The sequence below is a fragment of the Anneissia japonica genome, unplaced genomic scaffold, assembly GCF_011630105.1.
Source record: "Anneissia japonica isolate Jap-2015-1 unplaced genomic scaffold, ASM1163010v1 scaffold1374_len1023071_cov147, whole genome shotgun sequence".
NCBI classification, from domain to species: domain Eukaryota; kingdom Metazoa; phylum Echinodermata; class Crinoidea; order Comatulida; family Comatulidae; genus Anneissia; species Anneissia japonica.
Genome location: NW_022728671.1, coordinates 490,703 through 510,793, shown reverse-complemented (window position 1 = coordinate 510,793; position 20,091 = coordinate 490,703). Strand labels below are relative to the sequence as shown.

The 20,091-nt window shown below is 33.4% G+C and overlaps 1 protein-coding gene across 1 annotated transcript; it reads right to left on the bottom strand.

The window, feature by feature from the left end:
- Window positions 1-955: 955 nt before the first annotated feature.
- LOC117114468 lies at window positions 956-8,075 on the bottom strand. The gene has a single exon (XM_033258137.1). It carries the CDS (start codon window positions 8,067-8,069, stop codon window positions 6,678-6,680), a length of 1,392 nt encoding a protein of 463 aa, XP_033114028.1. The 5' UTR covers window positions 8,070-8,075; the 3' UTR covers window positions 956-6,677.
- Window positions 8,076-20,091: the final 12,016 nt, after the last annotated feature.

Sequence of the window (20,091 nt, the reverse complement as noted above, 5' to 3'; positions counted from 1 at the left end):
GATTACCTTGTAAAAATTAGTTTTACGATGAAATGATTGGATTCTTAGTTGTGTAGCAGTGAAAAAACCCTCTAAACTACACTAGTATGCTGCGTCACATTTATCCCTCGATGTGAAAGTAGAAGATAATATTTTGTTGCAATAATACAAGAATATCTAGCAGATATATTCTTAAGAAAAGTAGCTGAGTACGGTCAACCATTACTAATTTTAACAATGTTCTTGCCAAAAAATTATGAACATGGTTATTAGGTTGTAAATTCAAGGAATGTACAATTTGAATCCATTGTTGTTTGGTGGAACTTGATGTGATGTACACATGAAATTGTGGGCAGATCAAATCATAAGCTTCTGGTTTAAGCTTCTTTTTATCACCAGCTGTAAGAATTCCCCAAATGTCCTTTATTACACTACAGGAAAAATCTTGCAATATTTGTGATGATGTCATTTCAAGTAATGAAGATGCTAGGGCAACAGCAGCCAATGTATTTGGGTATTTTGCTTTATAAACTGGGTGATTTATTAGTACATTTAATGCCAGAGATGTATAGCAATGTTTTTGTTATTGCGTCATTTTCGTTGAAGATTTTTATTTGCTGGATGCACCATACACACACACATACGCATGCAATTTAAGACAAAACTAAAGCATTCTAGCTCTGTCAAATATAACTTAACTGCGCTTCCAAAAATGTAATCATTAAAAGAAACCCGACAGCGGCAAGCTCAACAAGTGGTGCAGGCACAATGACGCTGATTGGCTACATTGTTGTTTATCGCAACGTGGTAAGTTTCTCACAGAATAGTTTACTTGCTCGTGTGAGTGGGTACACCGTACTGATTTTCAGGACACTCCAACTAGTTCCGAGAGACTTGGGACCCCTGCTTATTTATACCATGTACTGTATCACTTACATTATTAAAAAAAAAAAACACAACTATTAAATGTAGCATCTACATCAGAGTAGCAGCAAGTTTAATCAAAGCGCATTAAAAATCACTAACATCAAATATCAAATAAAATTATTTCAATATAGCAATAGGCAATCCTCAAATATTTTAATATAACTGATATAAAGGACATTTAGAATCAAAGATATCAAATATAGCAGTTATATCAGTGTAGTAACAGACTTACAATCATAAAGTTGATATAAAACCAATTAGCAGATACAAAACATTTACAAATATAGCAGCTAAGTCAGTGTAGCAACATACTTAAGCAAAAAAATGTCAAAATAGTAGATAGAAAATATTCAAAATTCAAAAATATCAACTATGTCAGTGTAGCTACAGATTCGATTTAACGAATTCATATAGCAGATATTGTTTTCATCAAAAATAATCAAAAATATCAACTATCAAATATAGCAGCTATATCAGTGTAGCAACATACAAGCTAAGAAATTTAAAAATAGCAGATAGAAAATTTCAAATTCAAAAATATCAACTATATCGGTGTAGCTACAGATTTAATTTCTTTTAACGAATTTATATAGGAGATATACAGTGTTTTCATCAAACATAATCAAAAATATCAACTATCAAATACAGCAGCTACATTAGTGTTTTCAAAATAGCAGATAGAAAATTCCAAATTCAAAAATATCAAATATATCAATGCAGCTACAGACTTATACAAATTTATATAGCAGATATAAAGTGTTTTCATCAAAAAAAAAAAAATATCAACTATCAAATGTAGCAGCTATATCAGTGTAGCAACATACAAGCTAAGAAATTTCAAAAGAGCAGATAGAAAATTTCAAATTCAAAAATATCAACTATATCAGTGTAGCTACAGACTTAATTTCATTTAACGAATTTATATAGCAGATATAAAGGGTTTTCATCAAAAATAATCAAACATATCAACTATCAAATACAGCAGCTTTATTAGTGTTTAAACCGAAGTAGCAGATACAAAACATTTCCAAAAATATCAACTATCAAATATAGCAGCTATGTCAGTGTAGCAACATACTTAAGCTCAAAAAATGTCAAAATATTAGATAGAAAATTCAAAATTCAAAAATATCAATTATATCAGTGTAGCTACAGATTTAATTTAACGAATTCATATAGCAGATATAAGATGTTTTCATCAAAAATAATAAAAAAAATACCAACAATCAAATATAGCAGCTATATCAGTGTACAACATAAGCTAAGAAATTTCAATTTAGCAGAAAATTAAAGATTAAAAATATTAACTATATCAGTGTAGCTACAGAATTAATTTCATAACAATTTAATATAGCAGATATAAATTTTTCATCAAAAATAATTAAAAAAAAATATCAACTATCAAATGTAGCAGCTATATCAGTGTAGCAACATAATTAAGCTCATAAATTTCAAAATACCAGATAGAAAATTCCAAATTAAAAAATATCAACTATATCAGTGTAGCTACAGACTTAATTTAATTTAACGTACATTCATAAAGCAGATATAAAGAGTTTTCATCAAAAATAATAAAAAATATCAACTATCAATATAGCAGCTATATAAGTGTAGCAACAGAAAGATATTCTATATAGCAGAAATAAAGCATTTATTTATTTAAAATTCCTTTAACCAAGGGAGTATCTATTCAGTGACTAGCACTTCTTTCCAAGGAAGCCCTAGTGCATACAGTAAATATAACAAAAAGTGTTTACATTATAAAATTCAAAAGTAACTAAATGTAAATTAAAAAAAACAATGACAAGATAGTCTAACTGAATCAAAGCAGACAAAAGAAAACTATCGAACCAAAATAAAAAACACAAGTTAAATTAAAAGGTACAGTATTATTGAATACAGATAAAGGCTTCTTTTTTAAAACATATTAATAGAAAGAGAATCAAAATTGTTACGAAAGTTGTGAAAAAGATATCAAATATCATTATTACCTATCATCAAATATAGCAGCTATTATCAACTATAATCAAATATAGCTGCTACATCAGTGTAGCAACAAAACCTAAACCTATGAAGCATATTTAGAATAAAAATTATTAACTATCAAAAATAGCTGCAATATCAGTGTAGCAACAGACTTCAATTCAAATACTTCAAAATAGCTTATATAAAGCATATAATCACAAATATCGACTATCAAATATAGCAGCTATAATCAGTGTAGCAAGAAACATAATTGAAGATGTTTGTATATAGCAAATATAAAGCATTTTTAGAATAAAAAATGTCCAACTATCAAAATATAGCAGGTATTTCAAAATAGCTGATCATATGAAGCATATTTGGAATAAAAAATATGAACTATCAAATATATAGCTCCTATATCAGTTTATAGTAGCTACGAACTTGAATTCAAATACCTGAAAATAACTGATATATTCCATTTTTGCAATCAAAAGTGTGTCTGCTAAATGATGCTTGTAGATGGCTTAAGCTAGATGTACATTTATAATAGCTGATTGGTGTGAATCAGCCAAAACTAAACATGGCCCATTTTAAAAGAAAAACCAATAAAATTTAATGAAACACAATATTTCATCATTTCTGTATAGATTGCATAGTTAGCTCACATCATTGTCCTTTGGGTAAGACTCCGTGTAGTAGTGATGTTCATGATAATTATTTTCATATCAATACATGTTTTATTAAATTTTACAAGCAATATATACCTAATTCAAAACCATGTTTTCTGATAATATTTGTAAAATTCATACCATGGGCTTTTGCCTGGGGAAAGATGGTAAGTTGACTATATTTTCATGGTCGGTCTTTCTAAGGCCTCGTTTACACTAGACATGTTTATGACACGACAACGAAACGACACAGATGCGCGCTGTGTTAAAGAATACAAACTACGCGATGATATGTCGTTGTCGTGTCGTAATCGTGTCTAGTGTAAATGTGGCTCTATATAGGTTTGGATGTATCATTTTATTGTTTATTTGAAATGTACATATTTAAAAAAAAAAATCATTTATCGTAGTATAGTGAAAAACAGGGCCCCGTGACCATTTTTCTGGGACCAATATTTCTCTGCTTATTTGGCTTCACTAGGGTATAAATAAAAAAAAGTAAGCGGGGTTGAGCCTCCTGAAAAAGGGCGGAACATTTTTTTGGGGGCCATTTTAAAAATTAAAAGAGCCAACTATCTATCATACAATCAATTAAACTTCTCATTAAGAATCCACCAATCACCAACAAAAAGTGGGTGGAAACTGATTAATGGAAAGTGCTATGCCGAAAGAAGTACTGAGCCAAACCTACCCAGTGATATTAAAGTTCCAGAACGAAATGATTGTGACAGTAGCGATGAGAGTGATGATGAAACAAGCGATGAATCGTCCTCTGACAACGAGAATGATGACGTATGAACCTAATTATGATTTATTCCAGACAGACAGGTTGATCAAGCAAATGCTTATGTTTTATTGTATAATAAAGTAGTAGTATTATTTTCTAATGTTTTATTATTTTTGCACTTTGTAAGGTAAAATGTGTACATATTAATGGCAGACATGTTGGAAAAAGAGTATGGTTGTCACCCTTTAAAAAGTATTTTAATTGGACTGAGATTGCCCCATATCAAGTCATTAGACACCAAATTTACCATTTTTATTGAGAAGTGGAATTATTGTATATACCAAAATATTTGATATTTGACGATTTTTGTGGCGGCCATCTTGAATTTCAAAATGGCTGACATTCTAGCTTTCTGAAACTATGCTCATTGGACTCAGTGATATTGGAAAAAGAGTATGGTTGTCACCCTTTTAAAACTATGTTAATTGGACTCAGATTGCCCCATATCAAGTCATTAGACACCAAATTTACCATTTTTATCGAGAAGTGCAATTATATACCAAAATATTTGATTTTCGGCGATTTTTGTGGCGGCCATCTACCTTATTGAAACTTTGATTATTGGACTTGCAGAACCCAATAACACATGAGAATACATCAAATTTACCATTTTTCAACGAGAATAAATTAAATTACACTGGAATATTTGATTTTCAACGATTATTACGGCAGCTATCTTGAATTTCAAAATGGCTGCCATCCTAGGTTTTTGAAACATGTCTCAATTCAGTGACCCTAATAACATATAGTTAGACACCAGATTTACCCTTTTTATAGAGTAGAAGTAAAGTTATGAGCCATTGTCTTAATTTTGGCGGCCATTTTTAAAATGGCCGCCAAAAAACATGTTCCGCCCTTTTTCAGGAGGCTCACCCCGCTAATTTTTTTTATTCATACCCTGGTGATGTTAAATCAGCAGAGAAACCTTGGTCCCCAAAAAATAGTCACGGGGGCCCTGTTTTTCACTATACTGAAATTCAAATGGTGTATAATATGTAAATGTTTCAAAATCCATTTAATTTATAGAGACCCTGGAGTGATACATAGATGATTATTTAAAACTGCAATCACTTTACAACTTCTTGCATTGGTCTTTTGCATAGTGTAGGATTTCCTTTTAATCCTGCCTACATTATATGTCAATTTTATTAAATTACTGGTAAACAAATTGAATTGTTTTTACTAGCAATTTATAATACTTTAATACTTCAGACAAGAACTGTCTATGTAAAACAAATGAGTAAATTCATAAGTTTGGTGTTATGAAGGAAACTTTATCAGAGAAAAAGTTTTTTGTTGAATTAGAAATCAATTAGGGTCATTTGTAAGATCATGAATATGTTTTGTTCTGCTGAACTCTCTTGAAGCAAACTGGACTTTTTGAATAGTTTATATACCTTATATACCTTCATTAACAAGGTTTAACTCCAATGTTTTGTGACTTACGGGACATGAAGTAAAAGTGACTTAAGCATGTAAAATGCTCCAAAAGTGGCAATAGTGTAATTATTTTACCAATAATCATAGATATTGTATCTGTCTGACTAATGTATGTCAAAGTATTGTACGAATCTGTCAAATAATTTTTACGCAGTAAAATAGTTTGAATAGTTTATATACCTTCATTAACAAGGTTTAACTGCAATGTTTTGTGACTTACGGGACATGAAGTCAAAGTGACTTAAGCATGTAAAATGCTCCAAAAGTGGCAATAGTGTAATTATTTTACCAATATTCATAGATATTGTATCTGTCTGACTAATGTATGTCAAAGTATTGTACGAATCTGTCAAATAATTTTTACGCAGTAAAAAATAAAAAAAAAAATATGTAAATTTCGTCACCGTGACGTATGGGACATTTTTTCCATAGATAGAATACACCAACTTATGCTATTTTGTGCAATGACGATATTCTTTTTGGAGAACATTTTATATGATGGAAACCTAACAATTGTAAATATTATATGACTATTAATAGATTAATGAGGGGTAGGAGAGGATATTGGTTTTGTTATAAAAGGGTTTATAATGTAACATTCATTACTTAAGATTTTTAACAAGAATGGGAATCAATTGATTTTGTTTATACATTTGTCCATTTATATTTTCATCAACACATATAATTTTCAAAAGTCAATCTTAAGTAATGTAACATTCATTACTTAAGATTTTTAACAAGAATGGGAATCAATTGATTTTGTTTATACATTTGTCCATTTATATTTTCATCAACACATCTAATTTTCAAAAGTCCCGTACGTCACAGTAACAAATAAATTAAGTGTTTAATTGCCTTGAAATTAATTAAACATTCCACTTTTCACTCTTGATTTTAAAAAAAATCTAACTTCAAACACTAATGCAACAATATGGATATGTGGTTATTAGATGTATAGGTAGAAGAAAAAAATTAAAACTGCCGATAAAATTGGACATAGTTAAAGCGTTCTCGCCCCCAAATGCATGAAGAATGTACTCTCCATTGACGACAGAAGTAAAACGACTATCTAGTGCCTTGTGATGAACGTTTGCGTTTGACTTTATGGCGCCTGCTGATGCATAGGTGCAAATATCCTTAATTTGATTCGGAAAATAATTATCGTAAATGTCCTTAGCATTCCTAGAAACAAGGGTTTTTTTCATTTCGACCCTACCCCCAAAACTAGAATGATAAAAATTTGTTGAGACACCTCTGAGCAAGTTACGAACGTGTGCTTTAAGAATGGGACCTATTGTTTGATTAACGCTTGCCATGGCAACATTTCTGCCATGCTTGTGAAGGGATTCATACCCGCGGCACAAATGCACATAATGTTCTGCACTTTGAATTTGGTTGTAAACAACAACGTGCCAATCTCTCCAATCATATTTTTCAATGAGGAATTTATAGAATTCCTCCGCGAATTTTTTGTGACTTAGGTGTTTTAACGATATCAAATTGTTATCTAAATCTTCTGTGGACTGTACAGGCCAACGATTAGTCACTTCTCGGTCTGCATTTTCCATATGGGTAATTAACTCTTTGATTCTGACCTCCCAAGTATTCTTAACAAGTTCATATGTGGAATTTTGACCTTTGGCTATCATGTAGGATAATTCTACTTTCACTCCCTTTATTATTAAGTTTGTAATTCCTTTCATAAGTCTTTGAACCTGCCCCCGGTGGTTTTGTGTATATAACATGGCTGTTTTCGGAATGTTATTCGCCACATAAAGTTCAGATGTCATACCTTGCCAGAATCTCAATGCAGCATTGTCGTAAGTATTCTCGTAAGCATCAATAAATGTATTCTTTAGTTCTTCCCGTACTGCATAAGTTGTACCATTCAGAAACTGTTGTAGGAGATCAGACACAATCAATATTGTGTGTTCATATTCTCCATACTGAGTAAATAAGGATGCTTTTTCAATAAGAGTTTTCACTTCGCCAATCTCTTTATACACTTTGTCAAAATTTTCGTCCATTTCCTTGAATCTTCTCTTCATATATAGCAATTCCGGAGACGGCGACCCTGGCAAGAATGCGGAAATCAGCAAGAAAGCTGGACCAATGGCACCCAGGAATGGTCCAATTTTCGACGCTATCACGCCGATTTTACCAAAATTCTTTGAATATTGTTCATCACCAAGAGCTTGAACGATCGCATTTCCGGCTCTTATTCCAGCACTGACCTGTTCAAGTTCATTCTGTCCGTAGCTCGATGAAACAAACACCAAAACGCATGATAAAGCGATATACATGGTCTTCTTTCTGAAAAGAAAAAAAAAAAGATTCATATAGTAGCTATTATGCAGGAAATTTACAACCAAGTACACATCCTGGGTTGGACCAACTCACAATATACTAAATACATTGAAACTCCCTAGTTGGAACATTTCCTGGTTCACAAAGTGTAGCAATAACAAGGCGATGTGTAGAAAACTCCGACCCCCTAACTATCTGTGCTAGGATTTCTAAATAATAATAATATTAAATAAACATGGTACCCGGTGGCGTCAATTTGTTTTTCTGTAGAAGGATAGATCAATAAGCAATCCAGCCATTATAATCGAGATCAGTAGTATCACCTAGGCTAGCTATTTTGTAATGGAAACACCATTTATTTTTTGGCTTACTTAATTGTTTAGTTTTACATTGACCTTAATTTATATAGCACGTAGCCAGCTGCGCCCTTGCGTTAGCCATCTTTTGTTTATAACCTGTTCAGTAATTAACACAGAGCAGAGCACACCCAATAATAAGGTAGTGAAATGAAAATACTATGTGCTAGTTAAAATAAGAGATGCTCAACCTTATGTTGTGTTAGTTTAATATTACAGTTATTTTGCTAGTGTAATCTTGTCTAGCTTTAATTATTCAGTTAACGTGTATTGGTTTTGATATTATAGTTAAGATTAATGCATATGGTAGGATGGTACATTTATTTAGGCCTAACTGTTGATCGCCAACCTGTGATAATGGAAGCATAGCTTACGCCCGTGTTCTTAAAACAAACTTTAGTGGAACTTCGATTAGAACTTCATTTAGTGCTAGTTGCAACTTCAACTTCAATTAGTATTCACAAACAACTTAGTCGAAGATTTAACTACGACTAATCGAGCCCTAGTTTTAGTTCAACGGAAGACGACTGGCAAGCCACGACTATCAAACAAACCAGTGAAAAGGGCTAACTTTAATAGCAGACGATTTTTTGAAGATCCGTTAACGCGGATGAATATTAAGCTGCCCTCTGTGGTTAAAAAACTATTTCCTCATGATTCATAATAGACCATCATTATCTTAATTAATTTTCTATAATAATAACTGTATTAGTTGTTAACATAATATTACGATAAAGAATTTGAAGAGTCACTGAAAATTTGCTTTCTTTAGAGAACTATTATAGTTGATGTATATTATTAATAGGAATTGTTATCGTTGACCATTATAATTGTTATGCAAGAATTATTTTAATAATTATTTCAGTAAATCGGAAATTAACGGAACGTAATACAGGGGTGGCGCCAGGATTTGCCCGACGGGGGGAGGGGAACAGAGGTCCCCGACGGGGGCCGATGCCCCGACGAGGGATCAGATTTCCCGGACGAAAGCAAAGTGGGCGTGGTTGACCTTCGATTAAAAGGTTACGAAAGTGGTCCTCGGGGAAAAGCTCCCGAAAATTTTGACAATTTATGGGTTTCAAGATTTATTTGATCGATTTTAGAGTCTACTAATATGTAGAAAATGCATATAATTGTTTTTTCTCCCCGACAAATTGTGCTTTTTCTCCCCGGCGGGGGGAGAGCTCTCCTAGACAGGGGGGGGGGGCGCCCTGGGCCTCCCCCCGCTGGCGCCACCCCTGACGTAATATGAAACTAATGGAACTGAACCCAAATCAAGAAATAATAGAGCTTAGAAGAAATATTAGAAATAAAAGAAAACAGAACTGTATTTGCATTTTGAGTTTATTGCTAGTACGCAGGCTAGTCGACATCGTCAGGAGATCCCATATGGGTTTCGCCTTCGTGGCTGGGATGGCACCAAAATTTGCCTGACCAGAGGCGGATACAGAATTTTTCAAAGGGGGTGGGGGCCAACAGTTTTAGAACAGGAAAGTGGGTTGCACATAACATTGATTTGCATTGAAAATTTAGTGGAGAAACGGATGGCACGTGCAATGGATTTACAACAAGTTTTGACACGGTGATTGATCAAAAATAAACCTGACCCTACATTATTGTATTTTGATTTTGTCTTTGCTTTGGACACACAATTGTTTATCCCTTTTTTCATGTAAATGACATTTAACATAACAATGCATCTAACAATGAAAATAAAGAAGGTATATTATAATGTAAATAGCCAAATTGGATAAAATAACCAAAGTGGATAAATTAAATTTTTTTTAAATAATAAGGATAGTTAGCGATAAAGGAAAGTAGTCTATATTATAATTATACTTATTTCAAAGGCTGTAGACACAATGCAAAACCAAGGTACTCAATAAACGTCTTGGTTTCTAGACCTACCGATCTGAAAAACTCTAACAACATAGATTATCAATTTTTCTAAACAGACAACGTGAATATCAATCCATATTTTGCTTTACTTTGACTGTAAAATTATGACTTTAACCGTAGTTTTTGAGCATTCGAAAATATTTGGCTGCGCACATGGTTTATTGTCATTTCCACTTCAGTTTTCCTGCAGTGCTACACAATATACTCACATTAAATAGAAGCGGGCTAAGTAGGTAAACGTTACGCAGTACTAAGTAGGTACGCGGTACTAAGTAGGTAAACGTCTGGATTTCAGTAGCTAAAGTCCTATGGTAACAGACCGTCTTTACAATAATTATCAACACAGTTTGGATCAGCTGTATTTGATATTAATTTTTAAACACATTTATTAGACTTAGGTCTAGCCTTCAAACGAGTGATACATTCGATCGGGCCGCGCCCATGAGAGATCAATATCGGGCCCATCTTGTGTGGAAAAGAATAGACAAACTTTTTTTAGCAATTTAAATATTCCTGTTTTAAGCAAAATAATTCTGCTCTATATGTTATTGCCACAAGTTTTGCAATAACTAATATTTCTTTCGAATCCAATTAGAAACTCAAACAAATTGGTATTGATTGTAGCATAAGAATTAAATTAGTACTGTAATTATAGACCCATAAACATGTGTCGATTGTTGGTAAAGTTCTGGAGCGTATAGGTGCTGATGAATTGTTTTTCTATTTTCAATTTAATGGTTTTATTAGTCCATCTCAACGTGGTTTTCACCCACGTAGATCACAAACTGCATCCCTTTATCATGAATGGTCCAAAACACTTGATGCTGTAAATCCACCTGTAATTGATGCTACTTTTCTGGACTGGGAAAAAGCGTTCGATCGTGTGCGCCTCAGTAAACTAATACAAAAACTTTATGACTTTATGGTATGGGTATTTGTGGTTCAAATCTTTCAATTGGCTTAAGTCTTTTCTCGTGGGTAGATCCCAGCGAGTTATTTTGCGTAGACACAGGCCTCCGAGTGGGCTCAGGTTTATTCTGGAGTCCCACATGGATCTGTACTTGGCCGGCTTCTATTTAATGCTTTTGTGTTTGACCTCCCCAGAGCAATATCATCTCAAATCAGGCTATATTCTGACGATACTGTTGTTTTCAGAGCAATTAAAAGTGATCACGACTCTCGTCAACTTTAGTATGATCTAAATTCTATCTCTCATTGGTGCAAAGAAAATATGATGAAATTAAACTCTAATAAGTGCAAGTCCTTCATGTTACTCGCAAAAGAAACTTCATTCCCCACATCACATATACTATTGACTCAGATCCTCTGTCTTGCACATCTTCTCACAAATATCTTGGCATATCTTCCTCTAATGATCTTTCATGGTCATCACACGTTTCCACTGTCCCCAACAAATCGCTTCAGATTCTCGGTTTCATTAAACGCTTCGTTGCTTATAATGACCACAGAAGCCTCCTTTACCTTTTCAATGCTCTCTGTAGGCCCATTCTCGAGTACGCAGGGCTCCTATATGGGTTCCCCATCAAATGAAGCATGCTGCTATTAATAAGCCTCTGCGTCGTGTCATCAAACTTTGTGTTAAGGGAGAATTTACAGACCTACTCAATTTATTGAACCCGCCTAGTATAGAGCAGAGACTTGAATATCATAGCATTATTTTTATCGTTAAGTGTCTCTATAATTTTAATGATTTTAACATATTTAATTTATTGATATTAATAATGGTCATCTCGAAACTGTAATTTTAAAACATAAGTTCGCAAGGACACATTCTTTTAAGAACTCGGTTTTTATAAATTTTCCTCGTTTGTGGCAATCTATCTGCCCTGAAATAAGAATGCTTATTCTAGATAGTTTTAATTGTTTTAAAAATTCATTTTATAATTCTATATGTTCTCTGTAAACTATTTTACTGGAATCTTATTATAATTTAAATTTTAATTTCTTTAGTCTATTGCTGACCTGTGTGTATATTTTTATGTAAAGATGTTTAGTATAGGAGAACCACTTGATAGTGTTAGTACACTTTTGGCAATCCTCAGGTAATGAACATCTTGTTTGTTGTTTGTTTTGTCTTGTTCTGCTTTTACCTGGATATTGAATAAATGAAAAAATGAAATGAAATGAAATAAAGACTATAAAATAGCCATACTGACAATAGTACCGCATTTGTTATAAACTGCAAATTTGTTTATAGGTTTTGTGTGTGTGATATTTACTAGTGAGTTTTCGATGCACGACGTTAACCTTAACTTTAACGTTAATACCCAACATTCAGAGCAATAGCTCCGCCCTTTTGTAAACAAATCGAAATACGCATGTGCAAACCCGTAACTAACGTACGTCGAGCACGTAAAATCCTGAAATTAACGTACTCCGCAACGCAAGATGAATACATTATGACGTCATCCGTTAACGTTAAGGTTAACGTCGTGAGACGAAAACTGCTTAATGTCTGGATTTAAAGTCGGTAAAAAATAACATATTCGGGAAAATTATTCGGATAATTAAAGACAATCACATTGGTAATAATATAATGTTTTATAGATTGTACTGTAAATAAGTTATAGTATTGGAAATAAATTTATTGATAATTAAGTATTTGATTTGGTACAACAATTTTTTTTTATTTAGTTTGTGTGTGTATTTAACAGATACTTTAATGTCCGGAACCATTTGGCAGTAAAATGTCAAATATTTCTGAAAAATGTCAACATAGTAATGGTTTCCTATTATGTCTTTAATTATATAGTAAGTGTTTTCTATTATGTATTTTAATTACATAGTGATGAATGAAATATATTGATAAACTTTCGTTTATTTTACTGTATTTTATATCGACATGATGATTTCAGATAACAGATAAAGTTCAAACGTCTCACATGCAACAACAGTAAAACGTCTAAAGCTGCTCTTCGCCGTACTGAGTTCAATGCTAAGAATAGTCAACCTCAGCAATCACAATCTGTCAACAGCTGAGAAGTATGTACTTGTCCTGGGCTTGAAATTTGCTACGGCACCTTCGACTATACTAATACGTACCCACTAGTTAAGTATCTTGCCCGGTTGCTGTATCCACTGGTAGGCAACACATGTCACCAAATCACAGCACTTCGTAAAGACTATCCAAGATGGTTACCTCGAACCAACGGACACCCTCGTCAGCTTCGACATCAAATCTGTATTCACAAATGTACAAGTCAAGGAGGCTTGTCGCATAGCCAAATATCGACTAGAAGGGGACCCTACTCTCAAGGAAAGAACAGCACTCAACCCAGAACAGATCTACGAACTGCTTTATAGTGTTTACTGTCTACCAGTTTCAAAGGAATGACTAATTCTTGGAACAAACAGAAGGCACAGCCATGGGATCTCCTTTATCTCCAGTCATTGCTAACTTCTTCCTCGAAGAATTCGAGTAGCTAGCGCTTCATTCCGCCAACCGACAACCAAAACTTTAGCTCCGATACGTCGATGACATATTCATCATGTGGTAGCTTAGTAAGGTGTACCTAGATTTTTTTTTAGATCACCTGAAATCTCAGAACAAAGCAATCATGAATTCTTGATGTTTTGGTCACCAGGCAAAATCACACACTCACACCTCCAGATATTTAAACAATCCATCCACCAAGAAAGGAGTTTGCAGCACACGTATCAGAAGAGCACAAGTATCACTGACCGCGACTCTATCCAGAAAGAAGTGCAACATGAAGCCCTGAAACTGAACGGTAGACCTATGAGAGATTTTAAAATACACAACGCAGCAATAGCCAATATGACCCAGAAAGTCTTTATGTTTACCAAATTTGGGACAGCTTTCACTCCGCACCAAATGCATTCTACAACAAGCCGATATTAAAGTGTTTTATAGTGCACCCAACAAACTATCCCTTACTCTTCAAACTCATAATGATAAGCCACCAGCTTATCGAATTCCATGTGAATGTGGAAAGGTTTACATTTGTGAAACAGGACGTGATCTCCGTACCAGACTCAAGGAACACAAAAGTCATCTATAGTTATGCACTTCCACAAACAACAGCACCATATATGTTGGGATAAATCTGAACTGATAGCCACTGTACCATCTTGGCATTCCAGACGGACCAGAGAAGCTATAGAAATTCACAAACACGATACAGTACATCAAAATATCGGATTTGTCATCAGCGATAACCAATGCTACAAAGTCTTCCCGCCACACTGGAAATCATGCCATTGTTTTTGGCTTTCCTTTCACCAGCTAAAAACATCTCCCACTGTCTAGCTTTCTAGACACGCTCCACCCCCTTTTTGCACAAACTGAATTTTAGCTTTTTTTTAGTAATTTCACACGTAGTCTCAGCTATTGTTTAGTTTTGTTTTCAACTAATCAGCAACATGTATCACTCCCCAAAACATATAAATATTTCCATGTTTAGGAATTTTTCAGATATTATCCTGAAGACGATTGAAGCAACTGAAACTCGAAACGTCAAGATATTCCCAACAACAACAGTCCTTTCAGTACTATCTACGTGGTGTACGGCATGTAAATTTTGATACAATTCAGCTTGTGCTGCTAAATCAAAATGTTTTTATAATAAACAAGTATAAATAAATAAATTTTAAAAAGCATTAATATATATGTTGATTTAATTTTACTAAAAAGATGAAGAACATGAGAAAGTTCTCTTTTATTGGACCAAATCGCTACGTTAACATATTTTTTATAGTTACTGTCGATAAGTTATAGTAATGAAATAAATTTATTGATAATTACATTAATTTGATTTTGTACTGCATTCTTTTTTCTTGTGTGTGTGTGTTAAAGCATGGAGGAATGGTTAGAGATATTTAATATCCGGAACCATTTACCAGTAACTACCAGTAAAATGTAACCTATTTCGCTAACTAAATAAAATTTAATCAATGATTATCATTATCTATCAGTAAATAGTATAGTAATAAAATACATTATTTAATTAAGCTTTCTTTAACCAGGGGTAACCATTCAGTGACTAGCACTGCTTTTCAAGGAAGCCCTGGTACATACAATGTAAATATACGCACTCCATAGACCGTACATTCAACATTTACAACACATGGTTGGGTTTTCATAACGATTTAAAAAAACTTGTACTCGCATAACAAAAAATATTTACAATCATGAAATTCAAAAGTAACTTAAAGTAAATAAAAAAACAATAACAGTCTAAAACTGAAACTACTAAACCTAAAAAAGGATTGGTAAATTATTACTGAATACAGATAAAGTCTAAACAGATAAACAAAGAATTTGTTCCAAAGATGAGCAGGTCTGGTATGAATTGTACGCTCACCACAATTTGAATTTGCATGCGGAACAATAAAAATCTATCAAATTTAGTAGTAGGGAAGGGGGACTTCTGGCACACACTATCCCAAACACCAGGGGGGGGGCTTCTGTCACACACCATCCCAAACACCCTGTGATTGGTCAATTAAACACTTAATTTGCATATTGATGACCTCACATGACCTTAAACCTAATTTGACCTCACTTGACCCTAATTTGCATGTTGATGACATCATCAACCTTATTTGACCTCACGTGACCTCTATGGGTACAAAGGAGACTTGTTACCTTAAAAGATATAAAGTCCAAAAGCAGTCTGAATATTTAACTCATTGTATGCTGGAGATGCTGTTGCTTGTCCCTCCGAGGCCGGGTCGAACGCTAGTACATTTTTAGTCTTTGAAAAACTAAACTCCCTGCTATACTTGTTTGTTGTAATCTTTATACTGTAGTTATATACCGGGAAATTATACTCTCTTGAATTTTTTTCAGAAAGCTCTGGTCGACTAAGACTTGCACGTTTACCTTGTTTTCCTTTCTAACGTTGGCTCTAATCTCGTTCTTGTGGTTGAGGTAATTCTGGTACTTATCCTCGATAACCTGGTATTCGACGTGAGAGATGTCTTTGTCAATTCTAGCCTTGCTTACCAGCTTTCTAATTGTACTCAAACTGGACTCAGCAGATCGCTTAATCTGAAAATGTTTGGTTAATTGTCTAGCCAATGGCTTGTTAATGTTAATCCCGAGTCCTCCAACTAGACCCATTACGCAACCTGTTGTAGCTACGGGGATTCCGACAGGTGTTCCTAAAACGGTAGATGATATAGCAATTCCAGCCCCACTAGCTACGGTCGATACAGCTAGCAGACACTTGTTGGTATGAGATATAACCGATGTAACTTTTTTTGTATTTGAGGTAAATTTTATCCCTATCTTAGATTTCCTTCATCCCTATCTTAGATTTCCTTCATCAGCGACTTTTTCAGAGAGTCGATTCTATTAAGTCTATAACCTCCTTGAGGAGGTCACCCGGAGCCGTGAGGAGGTCCCCCAAAGCCTTGGGGAGGAATTTGAGAAATGCTTTCCTGTATCATTTTGTCTACGTCGAAACTCATATTTTTATTATAATAAATAAATTAAAATATGAATCTTGCATTTACAAAAGTCAGATCTGGAGAATCGAACCGACTACCGACTTCTATAGATAATAGAGATGGTACCGCAAGCATTTTTTTGCAAATGGATACATTGGTTACTACAATCTAACAGACTCCACCATATTTGCCGTGACGAGAAAAAACCCCAACGTTGGTTGGCTGCCACGGGGGTCTGGAGTTTCCTTTAATTTGGGATTTTGGACGGCTAAAGAAGTTGTCAAAAAACTTAACGCTAATAAAAGAGATTTAAATCTCAGGAGGGTTGAATACGACGAGGAACGTGATAAGGTGATAATATCAACGGATCAAATAAATACTGGCGGCGATGAGTTTAACGTGATCGTACACGAAGCCTTGGCAACATTTTTAGGTCTTGAAGGTAGAATCGTACTAAAACAAAATGAGATGGTGAAAAGTGTGAAACCTGTTGAGACTCAACCGAGCGAATTATTTATACACTTAGATGAATTGAGCACCCACGAAAACGTTTTAAATAAAAACAACAGTGACCTACTATGCGTTGTACCTTTAACCAAAGAGGAAAATCCTGCGGATTTCGTTAACGTAAGCCGATACTCTCACAAGGAGTATAACAAATTCAGATGCGGAACGATAACCTCCCTCACCTTTAAAATATATGATGAAGAAGGTAACGAGGTTGATAATATGGGTGAGCTGTTTACGATAATCTTACGTTTGAAAATGGGTTAAAGAAATCGATTTCATAATAAAAAACAATGTCTAAAGTATCTATTAGTGAAGCAAAGAAATACGAAAAATACAGCTACCAAACAATTTACAAAGATAATAAACCATGATATATTTTAAAAGACAAGCAAATCGGATGCAATTTATGTCGTGAACCGAAACTCTTCCTCGTTTGGCATAATCGTTTACCCGGACGACCTTAATGAGTTTGAGAGAATCGACCAATTTTTGGTCACGACGAAGAAAGGGACTGCTGGATGGCCTGGGTTAAACTTGACAAGGACGTCAAGGTCCACGTCGGAGAACCTTTACCCCTTGGGTGACCCTCCGTGTGATATGCTTCTGACATAAAAAAAAATATTCATTATAGTAAAAAATATAATGAATAACATTTTAGAGAAAGATTTAATTCAGATTAGAGATTGTACATTTGAAATAGCTTATCAGGAGTACTTATCAGGAGTTAGCCTTCAGCCCACGGCGGTTTCAATATAGACAATAAGTAGTGAGACCTCTCTTTGTCACTATTATACATTTTAAATATTCTCGTAGTTGGGGCGCTAACACGGAAGCGATATTTTCATTATTCTCCATATATGGGTTTTTAAATGACCAACCAATATGCTTTAAAATTAAAAAATAATGAAATTCATGATATTATCAAAGAAGACATGCTAAACAGTTCCGTAGTATAACATAGTTACGATGTCATGGCTCCTGATTTTACGTGTGAGTATTTGAATTTATTCCAACTTTTTCACCCAAAACTTAAGAAAATCTGGCATGTAAAGTTTACATGGCTATATAAATAATTTTTGCAAATTTTTGAAACATTGCCACTTGCTCCATGTTATTACTATTTGACTTCTGCATTATCCTCTAAAAAATCTCTCTGACAACAACTGTTCCGGTAAAAATTTTATTTAAGTTTAAAAATGACCGTGTCTGGCCTTTAAAATACACGTGTTTACCCTAGGCAGGCCTAGCATGTCTACCCTTTAGACGTTTATGGCGTAATAAACAACACAGACAAGATAACTAATATGTTTTTAAAATATAATTCAAATGTTTCTAGCAGTCTTGCATAGGCAAAACTAGGTCTAGGCTCCCTAAAAATAGCCTACGCTACGGGAGGGTAAGCTGCCGCCTGGGCTTAGGTGAAAGTAAACAATGTTTGGCCAGCAGGGTATTTAAATTTTAAGTATACGCGGTATGATCTCACGTGAAAGTTGGCCTACGCTAGGCCTAGTCTCTTCGCTATAGACATATTTTTAGGATTATTCAGACCCCAAGTTTTATAAAAACATTTATCTTTTAATTTTAAAATGTCTAAAAATATTTGATTATTATTATTATTATTATTATTATTATTATTATTATTATTATTATTATTATTATTATTATTATTATACTTTGAAATTTCTTTTTTAGTATCTGAAGTTTGGTGGTATTATTAATGTCTGATGTTCTGTCATAATTGTTTATTTAAAAAAAAATGGCGATAATAACTTTTTATTTTAAAATTTTAAACAAGCGAGCTGACAAAATACATCATCTAGATAATCAATTTGAACATAAAGGAAAGAGCAGCTGGATGGTATTCATGGAGAGCAGCAGAAAAAAATGATACTAAGACAGATATTAAGGTATTTTAAGTAATAAAAATTATTCTACTTCTGTACAATGTTTTTTTTTTTTTTTTAATTATGTATCATCACAATAATGCTTTATAAATCATATCGTATGTTCTTAAATACAGTATATCAAATGTTGTATTTTCATTGATATCTGTTTGGGTTATGTTGTTGGGAGACCTTTACTATTAGCAAGCACCTGTCTTCCTAAGCATTAATTAACTTGGTTGTCCATTTTTAAATGTTGCCCCTATTTTTCAATGTATGGTGTTTATTTTTTATTTTATTTTTATGTTTTGGAATGTTACTGTGCTTGTATTCCCAAACTATTATGAAATAATAATAATAATAATAATAATAATAATAATAATAATAATAATAATAATAATAATAATAATAATAATAATAATAAAACTGTTATGCCATTTGTACCACATCGAATCCAAGGGAAAAGTGAGCGCACAATATAATTAACACTTCAATTTTTTACTTTCCATTGCCTAGAATGAATTATATTGTTATTGTATTGTTATCTCTGAATCAACTTAATATTGAGAACAGGTTGTTCAAAACCCCATACCCTTTTTGTGAAAATAAATTTACACACTAATTACTGCACATATTCACAAAGCGCAATAACATATTTTGTTGTGCAGTACTATAATATAGTGTGAATATATTGAATTTTCTACTTACAAAGTGCAAGAGCAATTTGTACAAAAATAACTGTCAGTATAACCTGATTGCATACCTTTAATTTGGATTCCTGATGATGACATAATTAATATAAAAGTATTGAATCCCTAAACTTTGAGTATGTATTATTCTATCTGTATCTGAGATTAATCAGTGGACCTTTCGGTTTAATTTGGATTCTTGTATTTTTTAAATGTTTATTTTGTTCATTAAAATTATAACATGTA